This window comes from Bombus pyrosoma, linkage group LG9 (assembly GCF_014825855.1).
Source record: "Bombus pyrosoma isolate SC7728 linkage group LG9, ASM1482585v1, whole genome shotgun sequence".
Lineage (NCBI taxonomy): Eukaryota > Metazoa > Arthropoda > Insecta > Hymenoptera > Apidae > Bombus > Bombus pyrosoma.
In genome coordinates this window covers 9,307,844-9,329,460 of record NC_057778.1, presented here as the reverse complement: position 1 = coordinate 9,329,460, position 21,617 = coordinate 9,307,844, and the positions used below count along the sequence as shown (strand labels likewise).

The 21,617-nt window shown below is 37.4% G+C and overlaps 2 protein-coding genes across 17 annotated transcripts in view; one reads left to right on the top strand and one right to left on the bottom strand.

The window, feature by feature from the left end:
- The window catches only part of LOC122570715 (probable beta-hexosaminidase fdl), a 38,635-nt gene that overhangs the window by 7,003 nt on the left and 10,015 nt on the right, over window positions 1-21,617 (bottom strand). For 2 of the 12 annotated variants that reach the window (XM_043733459.1, XM_043733458.1), the window contains 4 exons: window positions 15,691-15,758; window positions 7,264-7,374; window positions 3,341-3,484; window positions 2,133-2,231 (listed from right to left, as the gene is read on the bottom strand). In XM_043733459.1, the coding sequence (XP_043589394.1) occupies window positions 2,133-2,231; window positions 3,341-3,484; window positions 7,264-7,374; window positions 15,691-15,749 (413 nt within the window). In that variant the 5' untranslated portion in view covers window positions 15,750-15,758. Of the gene's footprint in view, window positions 1-2,132; window positions 2,232-3,340; window positions 3,485-5,503; window positions 5,611-7,026; window positions 7,190-7,263; window positions 7,375-7,573; window positions 7,737-7,863; window positions 7,890-7,911; window positions 8,092-15,690; window positions 15,759-21,617 lie in introns of those variants that run through there. The other 10 variants (XM_043733464.1, XM_043733465.1, XM_043733461.1 and 7 more) reach the window with 9 other exon arrangements.
- Window positions 8,255-21,090, top strand: LOC122570724. Of its 5 annotated transcripts, none has more exons than XM_043733495.1 (7): window positions 8,255-8,875; window positions 11,282-11,319; window positions 12,169-12,358; window positions 13,064-13,120; window positions 13,212-13,403; window positions 16,740-16,896; window positions 18,412-21,090. In XM_043733495.1, exons 3-7 carry the CDS (start codon window positions 12,327-12,329, stop codon window positions 18,745-18,747), a joined length of 774 nt encoding a protein of 257 aa, XP_043589430.1. In that variant the 5' UTR covers window positions 8,255-8,875; window positions 11,282-11,319; window positions 12,169-12,326; the 3' UTR covers window positions 18,748-21,090. The 5 variants fall into 5 exon arrangements, with proteins under 5 accessions (XP_043589430.1, XP_043589431.1, XP_043589429.1 ...); XM_043733497.1 differs by having other exon boundaries at window positions 8,757-8,819; XM_043733496.1 differs by lacking the exon at window positions 11,282-11,319 and having other exon boundaries at window positions 8,255-8,819.

Here is a 21,617-nt window from a genome sequence, read left to right as displayed (position 1 = left end):
CGATTATTCGTTTATTTCGCTGGAATTTCGTTGATTCTAAGGATTCATAGAGGAACGAATATAGAGACGTATACACGAAGTTCGTTATTAACTTTCTTGAGATTGCGAAATTAACGCAAAGTCTAAGAGATCTGTCTGCAGTTTGGTAGACGACAAGGCAGAAATATTTGGGAAATAACCGAAACAAGAATCCAGCGTGAAGATTAGATAAACGTTTCGGATAGATCGGGAGGTTCTTGGAAGACGGGAAATGCAAGTCGAATGAAGACGAGGATCGAGGCAGTGGCGTGTGAAGCACAACCTGAAATATATGTTACCATCGAACAGATAACATCAGCCTGATAAATATTCATGAGACGCTTAATTATGAAATTACAAATATTCGTGAAAGTCTTGGTACAATATTACAAAAGGAACCCTCGATATTATACTCGTATTTTTCAAAGAATCTCTCGTTAATTAAAAGGCGTTAAGCTGGATAACGACGTGTTCACGACTTATTCATGATTCCTACAAGTATTATTCTGTTTCCTGAAACGTGTATGGTGTATAAATGGAAGTACGTCAATTATGGCTTAATTTACGACAAGGTGTAATCCTATCCGTGTGGATAAGAGAGAAACGTTAAAGGGTGTAATTGTTAATTTCTAATTTCACAACCGTTGAAAAATACGTGTATATATATAGATTCCGATTAAATAAACCGTCTAGAAACAAGTCACGCAATGATGATGATGATTTATTTGCGTTTCCTGGCTGGAAAATGGCGAGAACGTTGCAACGGAAGAGACGATTGCGATTCACGAAGAGAGACAGTTCTTTTAAATACTCTTTACTGTTATATCGTGCAACCGTAACAGTTCTATAATTACACAGAACGATGTAAAGAATTGATTTGTACGTACGAGAAAAATTATACATGGTTCCCTTTAACATAATTGTTGCAACTAATAACTACCTTATATTCTTGGAATTTTATCCTCTTTGTTAGTCTCTATTTCGATATAGTCTGTATTTTAATAATTATCGCAAACGTACTGTCCAATTAATGTTCGTTAGGTAAAATAGTTCAATAAATATTCTGTTTACTTTTGTAATTGCAAGTAGTTTTGTCACGACATATTTCCAACTGAAATAACCGAATTGACGTAACACATGAGTCAGCAGCAACAAGTATGTTAAAAAAAGGTACTGTTATACTTTGTAACTGCATCGATGTATGAAGGTAAAAGTAGTGCAATAATATTGAACATGTAAACAGTATCTAATTTTGATCTCTGACTTTTTCTTCTATTTTTAAATGTTTTAAGGATATACGTATCGCCGTTCCAATGTAATAATGACGTAAGTGAAAATTTCGAGATAAACGCGTTACCAGTCGTTACACATATCTAATTTCTCTACTATAAAAGTTTCATAATTTTCCGAACACGCCTGGCCACTGCATCGCGGTAACGTCGTTATCGAGATATAAATAACCTTGTTGGCTATCGCACTTCGTAGCAATAACGGTAAGTGAGATCAAGTTGTTTATCGTAATCTTATAAAACATTTAATTCCAACTTTTGCTAAATGAAATTACTTTTCTTCGTCTCTAGGAAAATTATTTTCTCGCAGTTGCATAATCGTTGCACTGGAACGTCGATATACGTATGTAGTTTTTCCTGGTTGCGTAAAACACGCGGTATTTGCTTATTCGTACGAATAAAATTGATAACGTATCTACGATAATGATAATCACAGATGAATTAACAGTTGCCAAATATTCGAATACCTACGATCACATATACATTCGCATTCGAAGATTTAAAAATCCGTTTCTCCTTCATACATAATAATCGAACACGACGACTACTATGAAAAGATCAAGTCAGATTATTCAAATGAAATAGTCAAAGGTTGAAATGAACGGATAAATGAACATGCAGAGAGCACGAAAGAGAAAGCAGACGGACGTCAGCTGGTGTCCCAAAGAACAGTCGATGAAGCGGATGACGGATCATCCCCCGAGGGAAGAAGAAAAATCACGGATGGCGTTTGGAGATGGAGGACAAACTTCTTGGGCAGAGGTACAAAAAAGAGAAAGCTTTTTAACAAATACAGGCATCTCTCCGGGTCCAGGAAGACGTTACCTAGGCTCTTCCAGATACTCGTAGAGCCGTTCCTCGGGTTTCTTCGTGCTTTCATTACCGACCAGGAAAGTAACCAAGCCTCGTTGCAACTCCTTCAGTCTTTGACGTCGATCACGGTTGTGCGGGAGGTAATGAACGAAACGAGATATGCGGCAACAAAAGGTACAAATAAAGATTAAATAAATAACGGCTTGTCCGTTTTTTTCGGGGCATGGGAGGGATTCGTGGAATCGTAAGAAGCAAAGAAATATAAAGTGGCTCGCGAAACTACTCGAACATCTGCCATGGAAAATCTTTCCGAATATATTACGCGCGTTGTACGAAATATTTCGAAATTTTATCGGAATATCGTAATACGTTAAAATTTGTTCGTGTTTTGCATAATGCATATCCGTAAAGAGTTTCTGCGATAAGTGTTATGTGAATAATTTCGTGGGTTACTTTGTGCGATATTTTCACGCTATTAGCAATTTTTTTCCATCGATAAGAAAAATACGAGAGGACGGAGTTTCACTGTATTTTACATGCAAAAAAGATGGCCTCGATAGCTTTCTTTAATTTGTCATGATTATCGCTTAATGAGAAGGCCACGAATTGTTTCCAACTGGTAGCTACAATTTTCTATTATAAAGGAAAGTTTAAGTACAAAAGTTTACTAAACGTACCGTTTTTATAACGCGTTCCTATCGTGTTCTTATCAACAATCCTTCACAGAAATCACGTTACAGATGTTAATCTAAACACATTCGTGGTTCCGTCATTGCGTAAAATCAACGATAAATTAAGAAACCAAATCAAGTCATCGTATTACGTATAAAAAAAAAGACAATAAAATTTCGTTCCCTCCTATTTTCCTCCAAAAACCAATAACGCGAACATCGCGTATATAAATAATTGGATCAATAATGGGAACCGATAAGGACGAGAAACAAAAATAAAAAGGACGAGACGTGACTGGAAAAAAAAAAAAGATTTAAAAAAGATAAACGCCTGAAACCTTGCATTCTTTCTTTCTAATTAGATTCGCGACGACTGTTGGGAACGATAAGATCGTCGTCAGCGTGCAAAAGAATGTTCGATCGAATGGCGCCGATCCGGGCGTCTCGAGAACAGCACGGCGACCATGTGAAGCTTAATAGGCGATAATAGGACCGAGTATCGACTCGTTCGCCTGGCTACCCGGTGCATCGTTATTATCGCGTACTCACCGTCGTGACGAGAACGGTTGGAGAGAAGCAAGCGGCGGAGCGTGCGCGTACATGGCGATGAGGAGGACCCCGGTCGTCAGGACCAGGAAGAGGAGGATCTTCCTCATCCATCCGCTCGGTACGCTGCCTACCATCCTCGACAGTCTGCAAAACAAATTAATTGCAACTCGTTATTATTTTCGCGTGATGGAATTTTTTCGAGTTTCCTCTTACGTTTTATTAATAATGATTAGCGAAGAGGTGGATCGTTATGTTATGTTTCAAGTAACTGGAAAATAAAGACTATGAAAGTAAAATAAAAATAAATATCGATAGGTGTCTTAATGGCTGGCGGTATACATAATATCGTTCTTTTTATGCTATCGAATCAAGATGCGAATTAATCGCTCGTGTCCGAGAGAAGAATTTTAAAAGTTACAATAGTCGAATTCTCTGAGTCGTGAAAATGATCTTAACGAGCAAATATATACTATTAAGCAAATTAATTAGATCAATTCAATTCTTATAACACAGCGAACGTGTAATAAATAACACGATGAAATAATCTTTGGAATAAATATTGTTGAAGTAATCACCACTTCTAAGAAAACTCTACATCTGGTGTTTTTAGTTTTCTCAAGCCATCGACAGCGTATAGACAAAGGACTGGGACGAAGGCAGACCATAAACAGTAGACAGGCGACGATAGCTTCGGGGTTTTCAGTTATAGGGTAACACTGCTAGCGTGCGGATCTGGACCAGCTCAAATTGTATTCTTACTTGTACTTACACTTCTGTATTAAAATATATTTTCTACCTTACAATTTATCCACGCGTTTCTCTGTTTATACGTCTAATAACCTCAACAAATATCAATAAAACTACCTTTTCCGAATTGGCAAAGCTCCGTATCTCACGTCAATACGCGGATAAATATTTGGGGAAGTATAATCCAAGCAGAAAATTTGATGAATAATAGCACTTTTATTTATATTTTATATTAGGTGGTCCGTAAAAGTTTCTTTCGTTTTATAAGGAAACAATGGATGCACAACATTTTCCATTTTATATTATTTTATCGAATTTCGTATGATCCATTTTGTTCTATCAAAATAAAGATCACAACGTTCGACAGATTAGGTTTCATGTTTGTATAAAGATGCGTTGTTGTAAAAGACGTATCTGTAAAAGAAGGACACTTTTCGGACAACCTAATAGATTATTTGCACGAGAAATATGAGAGTTGGTGAAATATTGATTTCTAAAATTATCGAAGGTAGAGTGCGGTATCGCATCATATTGATTCTACATATTGTACATATTTGCTTTTATTTAATATTTACTTTGATATCGATCTTTTCCCTTTTCTTTAGATTACTTAGATTTTTGCACTATAGTCGAGGATGTAAATTATTTATCGCGTGTATCTTTCGCATTTGTGACATGGACAAACATAACAGTGTTTGAATTGCTTCCAAGCTATTACCCGATGGAACGTTGCCTATTAAAATAATTTGCTAGCGAATCTTAGCGATTTATTTTCTGAGAATCGACCGACCATTACACTTTCATTTATCGTGGTTATGAACGAAGCCATAAATCGCGAATCTCGGTGAGTCGGCTTACGTTCAAGCCGAAATAAAACTGGCAGAGTTTCCAAGCCTAATCTCGCACCAAGAGATCAAACGATTGACCAACTATAGCAATTTGATAGAAGACACTCGCTAGTAAATACTTCGATATTTGCCTAACTCTAGCGCGATCCTCGAATCTCTCGTGTCTCGTGCCAATAAGCTCCAAGACTTTTAACGTTTTAAGACAAATTTTTACGCAAATTCACGTTTTTGACAATGTAATTAAAAAGAAAGATCCCTTTTGTAACTAATATGCTGGATATCTTATATATTATTTCATATCAACTACATTGTGTGCAATTTTGCGCTTTCAAATATGCTACAAGTGCATAGAAATCTGCGGTCTAAATATATTTATCTGATTCAAGAAAAACTTATTCATCGATCGACATGTCATTCTGCAAAATAGATTTTTAAGTAATGAAAAAGACGCGACTAAGTGAGTCGAAAATGACCGAACTGACAGAGGATTTAAAACGAAGCGGTAGGTTTCTGACGTTAACCGATCGAAGTAAAAATGAATGGAGAATCGACTGGAATTATTTTTTACCTTCGCACATAATTCCGTAAGAAAGTATCGAGTACGGAGTAATTGTTCGTTTTCAATGAAAACGGAAAACGATATTCCGTATGTTGAAGCATCGAGCACCAGCGAGTAGCGACTTATTCCGTAGTTTCGCCTTTACTAACCGTGGACTGTGGACTAACTTCGCCTCGACCGCTATTGCGTATCGGGAGGCTCAAGTTTTCGTGTTAACGAACAACCGCTGGCCGAGAATCGATTGGAACAAACCTATATGGTAAATTGAGTCGAAGGACAGGCGAAAGTTTCACGGTAATTTTATGCGGACACGTCGATTGTCGTGCAGGGGTTGAAGACAGGGGAGACCGATGAGAAAGAGTCGGTTGTACGAAGTACGCCTTTGTCTTTTGTGTTTCTGATTGATTTTAAACGAGCAATAGCTTCCTTCGTGATATACAGCGAACGCTATATCAATAGGAATAGTTCTCTTTTGGGTAATAATCTTTCATAATTTGTTTGCGAAAGGCAAAAATCAGTCGTAGATTCTTTCTTCGAGAATTTTATGCTTTACCATTTTAAAAATCTTCGTTGAAATATTCATTCACCGGTACGACGATAGGAAAGACAAAAAGAAAAACTTGAACGAATTGCTTTTTTAAACGCGGGAATTTAAACCTTCAAGCTTCTGCAGAATTGCCCAACAAAACGGGGACGTTTTAGCACAAAGGGCGTGCGAGTCGAGTTGTGCAATGCACGTCCCCAAAAAGGGGACGTCTCTTCGAACAGAAAAGTTCTCGTGCTTACAAAGGGTTTTTGTTTCAAGCATACGTGCTGTTCCATCTCGATACACGTTCCGGCGTCGGTGGAACACGTGACTCACACTTGGGGACGACGCTTTTGTGTAATTAGGTCTCGTGACCCCTTCTAGGGCGTGTCGTGTACCACGAAAATAATTCGTCGTTCCTGGCCAGACAACTGATTAAGAAGAAACCGAGTGCCACGTGTTAATCTTTTTTTAATGGAAGCTGTAATTATAATACAAGCTGTATTGCATGGAATATTATTTACAAAAGATTTGAGAAAGGAAACACTGTAAATTAGACGACACTGATATCGCCAACGTTGATTTCTTTTTTATTGGATTCGAAGATTTTCCTTCTTAGAATTTTTGACGAACGTTCGATCACGTTGATAGGATTACTTGAGACATCATATGCAAACAACGCTTCGGGGAAAATTAAAGTAAATTTTAAAGTAATTTCATATGAATTTTAAAAAGCAGTTGTAATTTCACGGGTGGAGAATTAACGTTCAATTGAATTCGAAGATTTAGAATTCACAATGTTAGAATAACATTAATTTAACAGAAACGTTACAAAGTTCTAGGAATGTAAAAAATTATCAGATCTGCTTGCCAGATACCGTATAACTATCTTATGTACCGCATATGCTGTTTGCATTACTAATTCGAGTTGCAGGCCACTCCTGTGATATTGTACATGTCTACTATACATTTGTCATGATACTACTATACATCTATCGTGTCATACGTTCGTGTGTAAGTCAGTTGGGAACTTCTCCGGTCTCGGATCGAGCTGGTATTCCCTATCATAGAGTAGAATGCTGTTAACATGACTCCTGGCATCAATAACGATACCCATGTTCAGATATCACGTGAGAACCGTTGATCCGTATCCAAACTAATAAAACGTTCTAAATAAACAAAAAAAGCATTCCATCGCGTTATGTCCAGACATCTATACCAAATAATCAATAGTAAAACTCACTGGTAGCGAGAGAAGCCACAATTCGCAAGCCTTTGGATGTGCGGTAAACCGGAAGCCTCCGTCGTTATGGTACAGTTCGATTTTTCCAGGATATCGTTTAAATTAAAAATGCTAAACAACAAATGAACAATGGCATTAAACAGCTCGCAAATTCAACTGCAATAACTCGATAAATTATGTTAAGGAATTAGCAAAACACTATGTTTCACACTATAACCCGCGATTCTACGTCAGGTTACCATGTAACTCTTTTTCCTTTATTATCACAAATTATTTTCTAACGGTCGTTATCCCGATGACAATATCGTACCATAAGAGCACCATAAGAGAACCATCGACGCTTTCACAGTTTGGATTATCACGCTTAACAACGTTATTGTACTTAACAACGCTACGATTGAATACGAAGGATTGATAACGCGTCCTGCGAATCCCGATGAAGCTAATTGAAAGGATGGCGAAACCTCGGGAAGTCTCAAACTCTAATAAACGCAATAACGTTCGGATAAGTGTTGACATTGAACTATCTTCAAACTGATAACGTATCAAGTACGGTATCAATGCGATTTTAATTTGATTGCGAATTGAACGTTGACATACACATTTCGCATATGCGTAATATAAAATGTGAAATGTAATATAATATACGCTGTTCACGCTGTTCTTGTTGGCCACCGGCATCAGTGCCAATATCTTCATGTAATCAACTGCGATGCTGGGCGAAACGTTGGAATCCTCTTCCTTTTGGACACACCACTTTCCCGGAAACCTCGATGTTGGACTACAAGTATCGTTAGATGTATCGATGCTAAGTGTAACAATGTGAATAGCGACGATTCAGACTGCGGAATACGCTCTCTTACTCTCTCACGGTTCTGATATAATATGATACAATCTACACGTATAAAAAAAATGCAAAAGTGACTCACAAATGAGTGACGCTCGGTCATCAACGTGCAGCTCAAATTGTTGTATCTAGAAACGTGATATTTCGATAGAATACACTTTTTATGGCGTAAGTTTAAGATTAGGACGAATTTTTGGAAATGTGGATCATAGAAGGGTAAATAGGGCGTAGAATTTTTGTTTAAAGATACTCGTATCCCACAAGTTGCTAAAGTTAGAAACACGACGAAACGAAAGGAAACTAATTGGAACGAAAATTCGAGGATATCGCGAATTACAAAGGGTTATGGAAAGGTGGAATGTAGACACCTTGGCCCTGTTAGTCCCGCCACGTCCCAGTTCTACGTCAGTGGATCGGTTCGTCCTGCCACGCGAGGCGTCACGACGCTTCGCGGCGTGCGCCGGCGGCGAACGTCGCGGCGTCGCCTCGACTGGTAGCCAGGCAACGCGTATAATATGACCAGCGTAATAGTTTGAAACGAAACGGTCGCGGGAGCGGATCGGGTTCCTCGTCCAACCATTTCTTCCCCATTTTTTTTTTCATTTTTTTAATCTCGCGATCCTTCGTCGTCATCGTCGTCGACGACACCGAGCTCGATGGAGAACGAAAGTGGCACGCGACAGTACCGAAGGGAACCAAGGGAACGCTTGTACGTACACGTCGTGCACGCCTTATGCCGCGTTTCCATCGTGGAAAATACGTTTGGTAATTTACGTCGACTGAATTTGATAGCGTTAGATCTTTTTTGTGAAGAAAAAAAAGAAAAAAGAAAAAGAAGGAATAGAAGGAATGTTCCGGTATTTTGGAAGTTTCAAAGTATAGCTGGGATTAGATGTAATTATACGTGGAAGTGAGAGAAAATTTTGGGGTACAAAGTGTGAGTTTAATACCATTACGGTGCAGTAAAATAATCAAAAATAGGAAAAAGACTTGCGGATAGAATGTAAAAATATTTAACTATCTACGCATAATCTTTAAGAACCAGAAGTTTGAGTTAGTATGATGTAGTAGTTTCATAATCTTTTTCTAGCCGAATCAAGTATGCCAAGGCGATGAATAAGTACATTGCGGATATTCGTGTAATTATAGAAAATTCCAAAGTGAAGAAAGTTACATATAATATGGAAAAATACAGGAAATATTCGAAGCAGAATATTCGTTTAGATATTTCATGGAGGAAACAAATCCCTATTTTCCTTTAGCTATACTCATAAAAGTATGAAATTGCATAAAGGTCTGCACTCTAGCCATAAGTTCTTCTTCTTCTTCTTCTTCTTCTTCTGTCTAGTCTAAGCCAATCTGTCTGTTAAAAAATTTATTTCGTAAATTTTTCACGATAAACCGCTAGCCTTCCAGCCTAACGCCATTGCGTCCTACGGTTTTAAGTAAAATAATCAATGGAAAAATAGGACAACGTAGGTAAGAAAACAAAGAGGCACAAACTTTGTGAAATATAAAAAGGATCGTAACGCTTGTTGTATCATCGATTATATCTTTGCAACTCGATCTTTCTTGTCTTTCTTGTTGAGTGAGATTAAATATGAGGGCGGTGGTGTAGGTTTCGATCTACCGAGTAGGTTGATGAGTTATGTAAAGTCATTTCAACGATGAATGACTATCTTTAAATTATCCTTGACCAAGTGCGATCCCAATGCACAATTGTTGCTAGAAGATTTGAAACGTTGTATCGGCGTGAATCAGGCTTCAAACATAAAAAATAAATACGACGGAATACGAAATGACGGTGCATGCTTGGCGACGGATATAACGAGAGACCGATGATAATAATTATTCGTGATGGTTTGATTGCAACCGATTGATTGTCGTACATGCACGTTACGCTAAAAAAAAAAAAAAAAAGAAAAATCGCGGAGAGAAAGAAATACTTGACGATGTTGTACATATTTTGGAATACTTCAATTTAATAATAACATTCATTAACGGGTGAATAGTTAGCGTGATAATCCGTTTTTAATTACAGATTTCATATCACATCATAAACTTTTTTATCTTTTTATACGACATTAAAAAAGAAAGGTCGTCAGGTATCGTTTCATAGTCCATTAAGCTGAAAGTTTCGTCAATTGAGTAGGCTTGGCATAAATCGATCGTATACCGGTGAAGGACGAAACAAACGGCGCAAGAACTATAAAGAAGCTTTGTTCGTTCGAATATTTATCTTGCATCGCGTGCATCAGACATTTTATGCAATAAAAGGAAACAAAATACCTCTTTTATACTTTTTCCAGTTCTACGAAGCTTTTATCGAATACGCAATTTTCTAACCTAAGAAATCTAGGCTATAGATGAAAAACATAATAACACATTTCCTGTTCTTTGCAAGAGAACAGCTTCGAACCTCGGTATGTTATCAATCTTCTCCCCGTCAAAGCTGTTTTTCCATTCGATTTTGCAACTAAGTATGTGTCTTTATCTCATCGTTTTCGACATTTAAGCGATATTAATGACATTAGTTGGGCAAGCTAATATTCATTAAGTTAGGTAAATACATCTATCTCTAGTCACCGAATGTCATAAAAATGAGGAAATCAACAAAAATGTACTTATCACATTTTCTCTCGTTAAAACTACAAATAGAAAATTAGTCTAGAAGAATATATTTTTAAATAAAAAATTTGTCGAGCAATTAAGATCAACCGAAATAAATAAAGTGGTCGTCTAAAAAAATTCTAATATCTAAAAGCAGAAGTTTGAAATACGCTGAATGAAAATCGTTGAAAGAGAAGAGAGAGAGAGAGAGAGAGAGAGAGAGAGAGAGAGAGAGAGAGGCGAATGAAAAATTCAAAGTCGCACGAAATCTTGATATACACGACGCACCATTGGCTATTTTAATACCGTGTCAAGGAGTTAATTATGCATGCTTATATTCAAGATATTCGCTTTGTTTTCCATTGGGGGAATGTGCGTCTATAAAACTGGGACGTATTAATCTCCATATGACATTCCTTGTATTTAATCTTAATCGAAGCTTTCCATTCACCTCGCCTCCATACTAATTTCTTTCGTCACGATCGCGTATTACTTTTTCCCTGACCAATTACATGTTATTAACTTCAATCTAGCTAATCCTCGACGATACGTTTTTATTAGCCGAGTCGGAATAAAATGGGAATAAAATTTAATCGAAGGTGAGATTAACTTTTATAGCTACTATTAGCAATATTACGATAGATATTACGATTATAAGACTCGTTTTCTCCATAGTTTTTAGCATTTTTCTTTTAGGAAATGTATTCTTTAAAATCAGTTAATATGTTAATAATTCTCTTACGTCAAAGCTGTTAATAAGATTATTACACATTTAAAATCGCAGCAGAGTATACAAGACTGTTTATATATTCAATTACGAGTCACAACGACAGACCATTCTGTAAAAAGTCCACGCGTTTTATAATTTTTATTATATTTTTCTCTCATTTTAGCCTTAAATTATACTCGAACAAACGAACTACTCTATCGTTTTCCTTTGTGAAAAAATCGAACCGCTCAACGCAGCTGATCCGCAGGCTTCGGGAAATTATCTTGTTGTTCGATCGACAGCACGCTAATGTTTCAACTTTGTTGATATACAAGATATCGAAGTAACGTATTATCATCTACATCGGAACTGATTCTACCATTAAGAAAAGTACGATTCTAATCGACAAAACAAACGAATCCTATATCTGCTAAAAGTGTAACTTCACATACATAAATCTAACATTCGAAAATTTCTTTTATGCTTTGAGCTTCTTATGACAAAAAAGTTCTTCCAGATCTTAGCATCTTTTTAAATATTTTATATTATAGAATATCCCAAACCCGACTTTCTTAAAAATATCCTTCGATATAAATGAAACTATAAAAGAAAACAGTTTGTTCCTGTTCGTGCTACCATACGAGGTCAACTATCGCGGAGGAACGCGGACCAACAGGTTGGAAGGGAAGGCGAGGACAGGGGATCAAAGGCTAAAAAAAGACGAATTAAAATTGCGCAGGTAGAGTCTGCGGTATGCGACAAAAACGAGCATTTTGATCGAGGAAAGCCAGGAAGATCGAAGGCCGAATAATTCGATGCAAATGAGTCAAGGAGGCATCGATACGATACGACGGTATCACCAACCTCGAGTATATCGTGACTACAACACGCTCCAAAATGTCCTACGACTCGAATCCATCGGCGAAAAGGTAAGGGGTGGCTTTTAGCTGGAATCTCCGCAAAGGGCATGATCGATAAACCACGACACCATTTTTAAAAGGTTCTTGTACGAATATCGTTTTAAAAAGTAGTTGTGTGTCTCAACGACTGACTTAGAGGAAATCGTGAATCTCAACAACGAAAATGAATTCATAAGAAAAGCTTAACGTGCGACTTCTCTATCTTTTTCCTTTAGGAAATTTGCAAACAACTTTTATATCTACCTTTATTATAATTTTAAAAACAGTTAAGACGATCGGATTAGCCGAATAAATTAAAGCTAACCAATAATACGCTTACAAATAAAATAGATTTCTTCCGTGACTCTCTTTAGTCATTGTTCTAAGAAATCTTTATATATCCAGCTTTACGCACGCACTAAATTATGTTTTTAGCTGGTGAAGTTTTTCGATTACGTTATATCCAATTTTACGCTACACACGTATTATATAGCTATTATCGTTGCTTCTCTTCTACTCCTCTCTTCGCATTTTCTGTTTTGCTTTATTTCTTGCATCATGTGTGTATATATACATTGTACATATATAATTGTGCGTATATCTTGGCTTTACAATAGTTCTATTAATAAATGATAACAATGACAAGAACCTATTGTAAATAAACACTAAGGTCTATCCTTGTCATAAATAAATCTCAAGCTCGTCAATTTCGATAAATATCCACGGATCGTACAGATTTGCAGACAACATCGAACATCGATGCTTTATCAGGTTTCTCAGGTTATATAAAACGTAAGAATTTATTCGTAAAACACGATACGCAAAGTGGTTCTTAGAACAGGCATAAAAGTGGACAAACCGTATGAGAAAAGGAACGTTTCAGGACCGCGTTTCGGCGAACGATGACAATGCTGGCCGCTATGGAAGCTACCTCGAACAAGCGTAATATCACGAACATGTATGAAGATGCCATTTTACCAGAATACAATGTCACCACGACAGCAAGCGGAGCGGCTAGTAAGACGAGTCACTTCGAGACCGATTTGCATGGGAATGTTAACATTCTTCTCGGCGGGTGAGTAACCGGCTTTCGATGCACGATACTCAATACCGGTCGATCGATTCGATCGGTGGTACACAATCCCGCAATCCACAGCTTTCAACGACTTTCTATCGTCACACGGGGAAACTCTACACGTGTTTTCGATTTAGTCGAACGGTATCCCGCGGTAATATTTTGTTCTATTGTACCTTGGCGGAGAATTTGCCTGGAATTTTCTTCGATGAAATAATGAACAATTTTTCTACGCAGAAATAAACGCAGAGAATTTCTTTAAAATTTCCTTTCTACAGAGTCATAACAGGGAACCGATTGTAGATATTTGGCCGTGGAATCTGATCATTGATTTATCGATGAATACTTTTCTATATCGTTACGTTGATATTACAAAGAATTTAGTTTCAAGACTGTGGGGTATTTATTTTACAATATCGCGCGGAATTCGGCCAATGTTTGTCTATAGAAAGAAATTTACTTTGGATATTTTCCTCTGCTATGATAATACGGAATTTATTTGATATATCGGAATCTCATCATCGAATATCTTTCCACGATACTAAATTTTCTTTTAAATATTTTCTATCTAATTAGAAAGAAAGTTGAAAAAGTTTATTTTATATTTATCTTATTCTATAGAAATAGTTTAATTACGGGGAGGCTAGTTCGAACATTTTTCTACGAAATCTCTGTGAATTTATATTAAACACTTTTCTACGGAATTACGAAGGATTTATCTGAAATGTTTCTAGGAAAGTTGGTACATTTATCATCGAATATTTCTGTCGGGAATCAATTTATTTATTTAGATAACTGTAGAAAATTCATTTCAACTACTTCTAGATCGAGCGACCTTTAATTGATCCATTTTTATGATGTTCGAGTGCTATTAATAGCAATACGTTTCAGGATGAGTTGTTCCAGCTATTTGTATTTTCAACGGCTTCATTAACTCATCGATCGGTGTTATGTAACAACGAACGACGTAAATACGCTTTATTTAAATTTTAAATTATCTTCGTAACATGATTAAACAGAGAATCTGATAAGGAATAATTAAGGACGCCAGAGACGAATTTGCATAGGTTTATCATTTTTAAATCACTTGCAATTTATAATATTAATCAATCAACGGCATCTCTTTGCTTGATTAAAGTTCACGCAACTTTCATACGGTTCTTCCCTGCAGAGCAAAGAAAAGATAACATCCGGTAAGCACGATTTAGCCTCCTTTCTATGTTATAGACCGTATTTACTGAGTAAACCACTAGATCAGTGTTTCTCAAACTCGATTAGCATAAGCAGCGAAACTTCATCATCTTCTTGAACTTCTTACGCTACAAAGGCGCAAGTAACTTTTTGAAAAAAAAAGAAAAATAAAGAAAAAGAAGTAAACAGGACATACCGTACTTAGTATAGCGAGCCGTCGTATTAAAAAACTTCGCGAAACTTTCATTCAATATCGAACATGTCATCGCAGAAACACTAAAATCTCATCGAAGAAGAAGAAAAGAAAATTCGATGGAAATTGAAAGAGAAGATGCTCGGTCGAATCTCTGGACGAGTTTATAAATTCCGTAATTTCAATTTGGAATAAACGAAGGACGTTTCAATCAATTTTCAAAATATTTTAGAGAGATTCCTTAGAGAGAAAGATTCCACGCTCGACTTAATCGAAATCGTTCAAAATTATTATAATAAAATCGTTATTTATATACTAAAGATGTAGCAAAGAAGGGAAGATAATTCGCGAATCCTCGAACGACTGTAAAATTCGACAAATTGTATCAAAACTGACGTCGCAAATTTTGAAAATATCGCAATTCCGTAATTTTCATTAAAGAAATAAGTCGAGTTGGCTCGTGACTCATAAAGAGAACGGTTTGCACAGGAAGTGGCACCGTCACCGTAATAATTGCAGGAACAACTGTATTACAGTAGCCGTGATCATTTAATACGCGGCGTATCGTAAACAACGGCCATCGAATCACCGGTTTGCCACGATGGTGAAGCTCGTGGTCGCAGAAATCGTCTCGACGAACCGTGAAATCGCAGACTCGTCGTTTTATCCGCGTGAAACGACTCTCAACGGCGGAGACTGTTGCTTACCGTCTGCCATTACGCTCAAGTTTCTAACTTTCAAAAAGCGTTAAAGCCATTAAGGACACTTTGAGGATGAGTGAAAGCGATTATCGCACTCGCAACAACAATCTCCGAGTGTAACATTAGCGAATATTAGCCACACTGATATTTTGCTGTCCGAGTTTGTGTTAAATCAATCAGCGACAGATTTTTTTTTACTCACTTTTTTCGGAGGAATAGCTTCTTTGATGCCTGTAGCTTGATTTCGAAGATTCTTTTCATTTCTGTCGCCTACAATATAGAGGGTGATTCGTTTAAATCGATTATATTTAATATTTCTAGTACTTTCTTATTTGATACGATGTTGCGGGCAGAAAGGGTGGAATTTTAAGGGATGCTAAAAGCTTTTTAAAGGAACTCGTCGCTCGATCACACTACGAAACAAGTTTTTAAGTATATATTATACCTTTGAAACGATATTAGACTTAACGAAATGTTCTAAAATATTGAAATACACGTTTCATCGTGGTTGCATAGGGGGATAAAGATAATTTTATATCTCATTCGATTAACTATAGCTATTTATCACGATACGTTACTTGAAAACTATTTTCTCCATATATCATGGTGTTTTGCCGTCCACAGTGAAAATATACCTATATATCGTAAATATACAAATGAGAAAACATTACAAATAGATTGATATTTACATAACTGTTGAAATAAAAACTTGTCGGTAAATACTTTACTTTGACCTTTATCTTATATCTATGTTTTTGAATATTATATGTATTTCCTAGATTCTTATATACATATTTAAATTTCGTTCCTCGTATAGGTAAACAAGTTTTCTATTACGAACAATTCAGGATAATTAATTCACGAGAAATTTACCTTGCATTTTAACATACGCGTTTCTATACGCCGCTATATTTCCTCCATTCTACGCGTGTTTTGCATATTTAGATTTCCTCTAAATGTACCATACGTAATTCTCTCATTCATAAGCAACCAAAATTTCTATTATAAAAGTCTGAAGAGTACGTCGTTTAATTCGCGACGAAATTCACCCTATAAGAGAGGCTGCACGTCTACGAATCTCGTCTAAAATCGATAATACGATGAACCGTGGCTGAAGATGATTTAAAACGGCCACACAACTATGAGGGAAGAGGTTGACGCGCGATAAATATACGCTCGATGGTCTCATTTCTCTCTTGGCTACACGCTCACGTTATTCTAACTCGCGGCACGGGCTCTGTTTTCTTGCAGGGCGATGCTCAGCGGCGTGATTATGGTCGTCCTACTGATGTGCTACTGTTGTCACAAGAGCATCCGGAAGAACCGACCGCAAGAGTACCCGCAATACTGGAGGACAGAGCCAGACGTGCATAGCCTCGAGGTCTTCACCACGGAAGCGCACGCTGCTGTGAGTAACCTTTCTCATGATGCACATCAAATTGCTTAATTGACACGTCTTTATACGAATAGACGATTTATTTCACGTTAACCATCGCTATAGCGTTCTTCTAAAATTAAAATTTTCTTCTCACACGGTGAAATTTTCATTTATATAATGGTATAACTTAACAGAGACGAAAGGATAATTTCGCTAACGTAAGATCGATTGGTCTGTGTAAAAGATCTGACAACGTAGCTTCATCGATTGTTTCTCATCTGACGTTCAGAATAACGACAACAACGAAAAATAGACAAATAGAAATAAGTCGGGTCAACGAAGGGTTAGTGAACTCCGCTGGAAACGATTCGACTCGAGCAAATATCACGAAGGCAAGCAGAAAGGGTTAACAATAGCAAAATCTCGCTTGGAGAAAACAACGGTCGTAATTTCAAGCATTTATCAACGCAAAGTACGGTATACACCGTGTTCATTATGATTCGCGTTCACGAACGTGGTGCACTTAAACGGCACGTTATGTAAGATTCAGTTAAAATAGCACACGCGAACCGAAGTTTCTGTGGCCCGATCAGATCGAGTTGGATTTAGGTGATGGTCGGATCTACTCGATCGTTCTGAGAAACGGATATCTTATCCGTGTTTCCCGACAGGCTATAGCTAAAATCGGTAGCCTCGTTTTCGACGAAAATCAACCCTGTTCAGGTTAATCCGGCCTTGTGCTGAGCGCGATACGAACATATTACGCGATGATTATATTATGCCGTATAACTGACTAATCGCGCGATGCTCTATCATTTGCGGTGAAATCGTTTGCGGTTACCCTGGCTAAACTAATACGATCCGATCGATCAGGAATCTTCGTTTCACGCTTGGCTCGGCTTTCGTCCGCACTCTTATCCAATGAAAACTGTGTGCTACGTCTCTGTCGAAAGACCGACAATTTTTAGATTAATTCACGAGGAAAGTTAGAGAAGCTGAAAGTTAAAAAAAATACAAAAAAAATGATGAAAATTTTAAGTAAAAGTAAAATAGATCATCCTCGAGGAATTCCTATCGTGGTATCTCTAAGAATGTTTCGTCTTATACGATTAACACGATGTTCACCTTTAATACTAACGTTTTACGTTAATTTGATATTGAAGCCGATCTTTGCAATTTAGCTGATTCGTGAGAATACATATATATATATTATGTATATCTATACCGATGAAAATTAGATAAACGTTCTTTTAGTAGATCTGCCTGATGCGTAACGAATATTCCACCATCGATTGGCCAGATTTCGCACGAATTAAATAATTACTCGCGTATCGATTATATAAGCTTTAATTGTTCATTGTTAGACACGTGGACATTAATCGTCTAGCGTTTAAACGCTCATTAGCATCCTGCCTCGTGACTATTTCGTTCGAATCGCGGACTTGTTTCTCGCGAAATAACGCTCATCTCGTTTCGATGTCCGCCAAGTTCGCCGGTATAAAACTAAACTCTAAAACTCCTCGATATTGATGTTCGCTTTTTCAGTGCTGCGACAGACAATCGACAGGCGAGGGAAACTTGGACGAGAGCACCTACGCCGCCCTTTCGTGTCCTGTGACGCCTAACTCCGGCCCTGGACCACCGCCGACTTACGACAGTCTGATCTTCGACTCGAGAAGCCTGCCCAACTTCATCGACAAGAAGCCCGAAGGTGCGGAGACGCCAGGAATTATAATCCCTTCCATGGAGTCTACGTTACTACGCTTGAGCACGACCGTGAGATCCATGGAATGCAACGAGGCCACGGAACAAGAAATCTCTGACGAAGGATTGCCTTCTTACGAAGCCGCCTTAAAGCTGGACGCGAACGGCTACGTGTAACACCGACGACCGACACGCCTCTCTGATCCCGAAGAATTTTACGATTCCTCGAATCGATCGCGTTCCTTCGCGTATCTGTCTTCAAGTAGAGCGAAGAGAGAGATTGGAACGTCGAGGAATTGGAAAGAAGGAAGTTAGGTCCATTGATTTTCCATTTTTGCGCCTCCACTTCTCCACCTACGTTTGGGAAAACCTTGCTTCCTTGTGTTTACAGCGTCGCGAAGAGAAGCTTTTTCGACGGATCAGACTGCGACTCGAGCAAGACTCGTGTGCAATTGAAATTTCTGAAAGTTACAATCCAAGGGAATAGGACGAGGAAAGAGTGACACTGGAGTCAGTGGAGTTGGAGTGGAGCAGTTGGAGGATGTTTAGAGGAGAGGTTTCTAGTCTTCGTTTTTGATCTCGAGAGAAGCATTCGTCGGGCAACGAAATTGTAAGTTGACAAGCATCAGACGCTTTGATCTAATTCCGGGATTTTGAAAAAACAGAGCGAACTTATGAAAGATGAGAAATAGCTGGGGAATCAGGATCGAGTAGTTTCCAATCGATATGTTGCGAGTTACTTAGAAGGAAGATATACGCGTTCTTTTTCTGGCTCCGAAGAAGAGAGGTTTGTTTCGAGGAAGAAATTGAGATAAATAGAAGCACCTGTGGATGTTGGATCTTGCGATCGAATTTACGGGAGGCGAGAAATCGTTCGATAGAGAATAGGTTGCAATCCATAGGTTCGAAATTACGTGCCTGGTAAGAACGATCTTCGCCTGTGATTTTTTAAACAAGAAAAGGGCCGTGAGATAAATATTTAGGACGACATTAAACTTCTAATCGAGTTTGCGACGAATGAAAAATTGCGTATCGAGTGATGTGGAACGAAAGTGGTTCAGGCTGTTTGAGAAAAGAAAGGACACAGTGACGGTCGAAATGGAGTACGCGAATCAGGTGTCGATAATCCTTCGATTTTTCTGAAACTGTGAGACTTGATCCGTGAATTACTGAATTATTATCTGTGAATATAATGTGATTAGACGAATGTTGATTTGTGTTTGATTAAATTGAATATCGAGACTCGAGAATTCAGCAACATCGTGCAACGAACGTATACCAAAGAATATCCTGCATAATATCTCATTTCATATCATTTAGAAACTCGAATTCTCATCAATTTTCATGTAACGTGTAAGCTAACGTGCTCTAAATAAAAGCGAAAAATATACAATATGTAAGCATTTGAGAATCCAGACGTGCTAATTGTTCCAACTATCCACAGTGTTAAATGTCGGATATATCCGCAGCAGCTGTTTACAGTGAGTCCATCGTAATCGCGTGAATTCGCGTAAATAAAGAGACAGAAACAACGATATCCGTTAGACAGATCGGGATCGTCGTTAAATTTCTCATCGGCTGAAATAGTACGCAGAGAGCGCAAGAAATCGATGATCTTATCCTTCAGCAAGTGAAGGCCACTTTAGTGGTCCTCAACCATATCGTTGATCAGCTTAAAGACCACTTTAGGCGGGCATGAATTACGCCTTCGTTTATGGTCGTTCGCGGAGCTGATCGAGTGTCGCGAATTCGTCTACGTGTTAGTTAACGTGGCTGGTCGGAGTCCTCGAAACGGCTTATGAAAACATATTTCTTTTCTCGGCGAGGAAAACACGAGAAAGAAGTTTTGGCGAGAGGTTCGGATATCGATAAAAATATGCAGCGCGAGGATTCTATTAATCGAAGAAAACCAATCTGACAAAATTGCGCGATAAGGGGGAGGATTTAATGCATTGTTCTGTGGGCGACGAGAAATTCCACGAATTTGGATTTGCCACATTTCTTCGATGATTTATTCTCGTTCCGAAAAGAATATTTTTAGTTTCAATGGTGAAGGCAAGGAAAAGAAAATTAAGAAAAATATCGCGAGAAAAATTCCGATAGCGACGAAAATATCGAACGTTTTCTTTTAATCGAAGAAAATCAATTTGGTAAAATGGACCAAATTGAAAAATAATAAATAAACGAAGTGACTCGATATCGTGCTTTGAACAACGAAGAATTCTGTATACTTGAATTTGTAATATCTCTTCTGATAATAGATACGATAATAGATAAGAACAACGACATGAATTATTCGATTCGAGCGCAAGACTTGTTCCTTTTAAAAATTAACAAACGACGAATATCTGACGAATTATCTACGAATATTTGCCTTGCAGAGGCAAGATAGTTTAATCTACTCTCAAGCAAATAAAATTTCTTATCAAGCAAATAAAATATCAGTTAAAACATAAAATCATAAGCACATTTTAGTAATGCCATTTATATATATATATATATATATATATATATATATATATAAAATTTCACTTTAAAATTTCAAGTGTAATGAATTATTATCTGGCTTATCAGCCAGAGACTAAATAACATGTTATAATTATAATACAAGCATGTAAATTGTCTCCTTAATGTCAGTGATTACGCTGTGACAAGTTAATTTCTAAGTGTATTCCTGTGTTTCAGATAGTTATTGCTTATCTATAGTTATTTCATTCAACGAATTTCGAAACGTGTGACGTCGGGACCGGATACACATTGCAATCCAAGATAAACGATATGTTATCGTCGAGCAGTATGCAAAATTAGCATAAAACTAATCACCGTGGAGTTTGTGACAATCCCTCGAGACAGTTAATGCCATTAACCGATATATTAGTTTATTTGTTTATTCATATGTTTCCTCCATAGCATACCATAATAAAATAATACGTATTAATATAACTTGGTTTTGCACTCAAGTCTTTTGGATAAATAATCTTTTTTATTTTCCTTTTTTAACCGCAATTATCTAAAAAATCCTACCTGATAAATTAGAAAAAGAAATT

Excerpts from the sequence above, each read along its gene's own strand:
- LOC122570724 (XM_043733496.1), top strand. The coding sequence starts at position 12,327 with ATGTCCTACGACTCGAATCCATCGGCGAAAAG. Across the intron at positions 13,121-13,211 it reads TTTCTCAGGTTATATAAAAC|GACCGCGTTTCGGCGAACGA; the intron begins GTAAGAATTTAT and ends GGAACGTTTCAG. Across the intron at positions 16,897-18,411 it reads CCACGGAAGCGCACGCTGCT|TGCTGCGACAGACAATCGAC; the intron begins GTGAGTAACCTT and ends TCGCTTTTTCAG.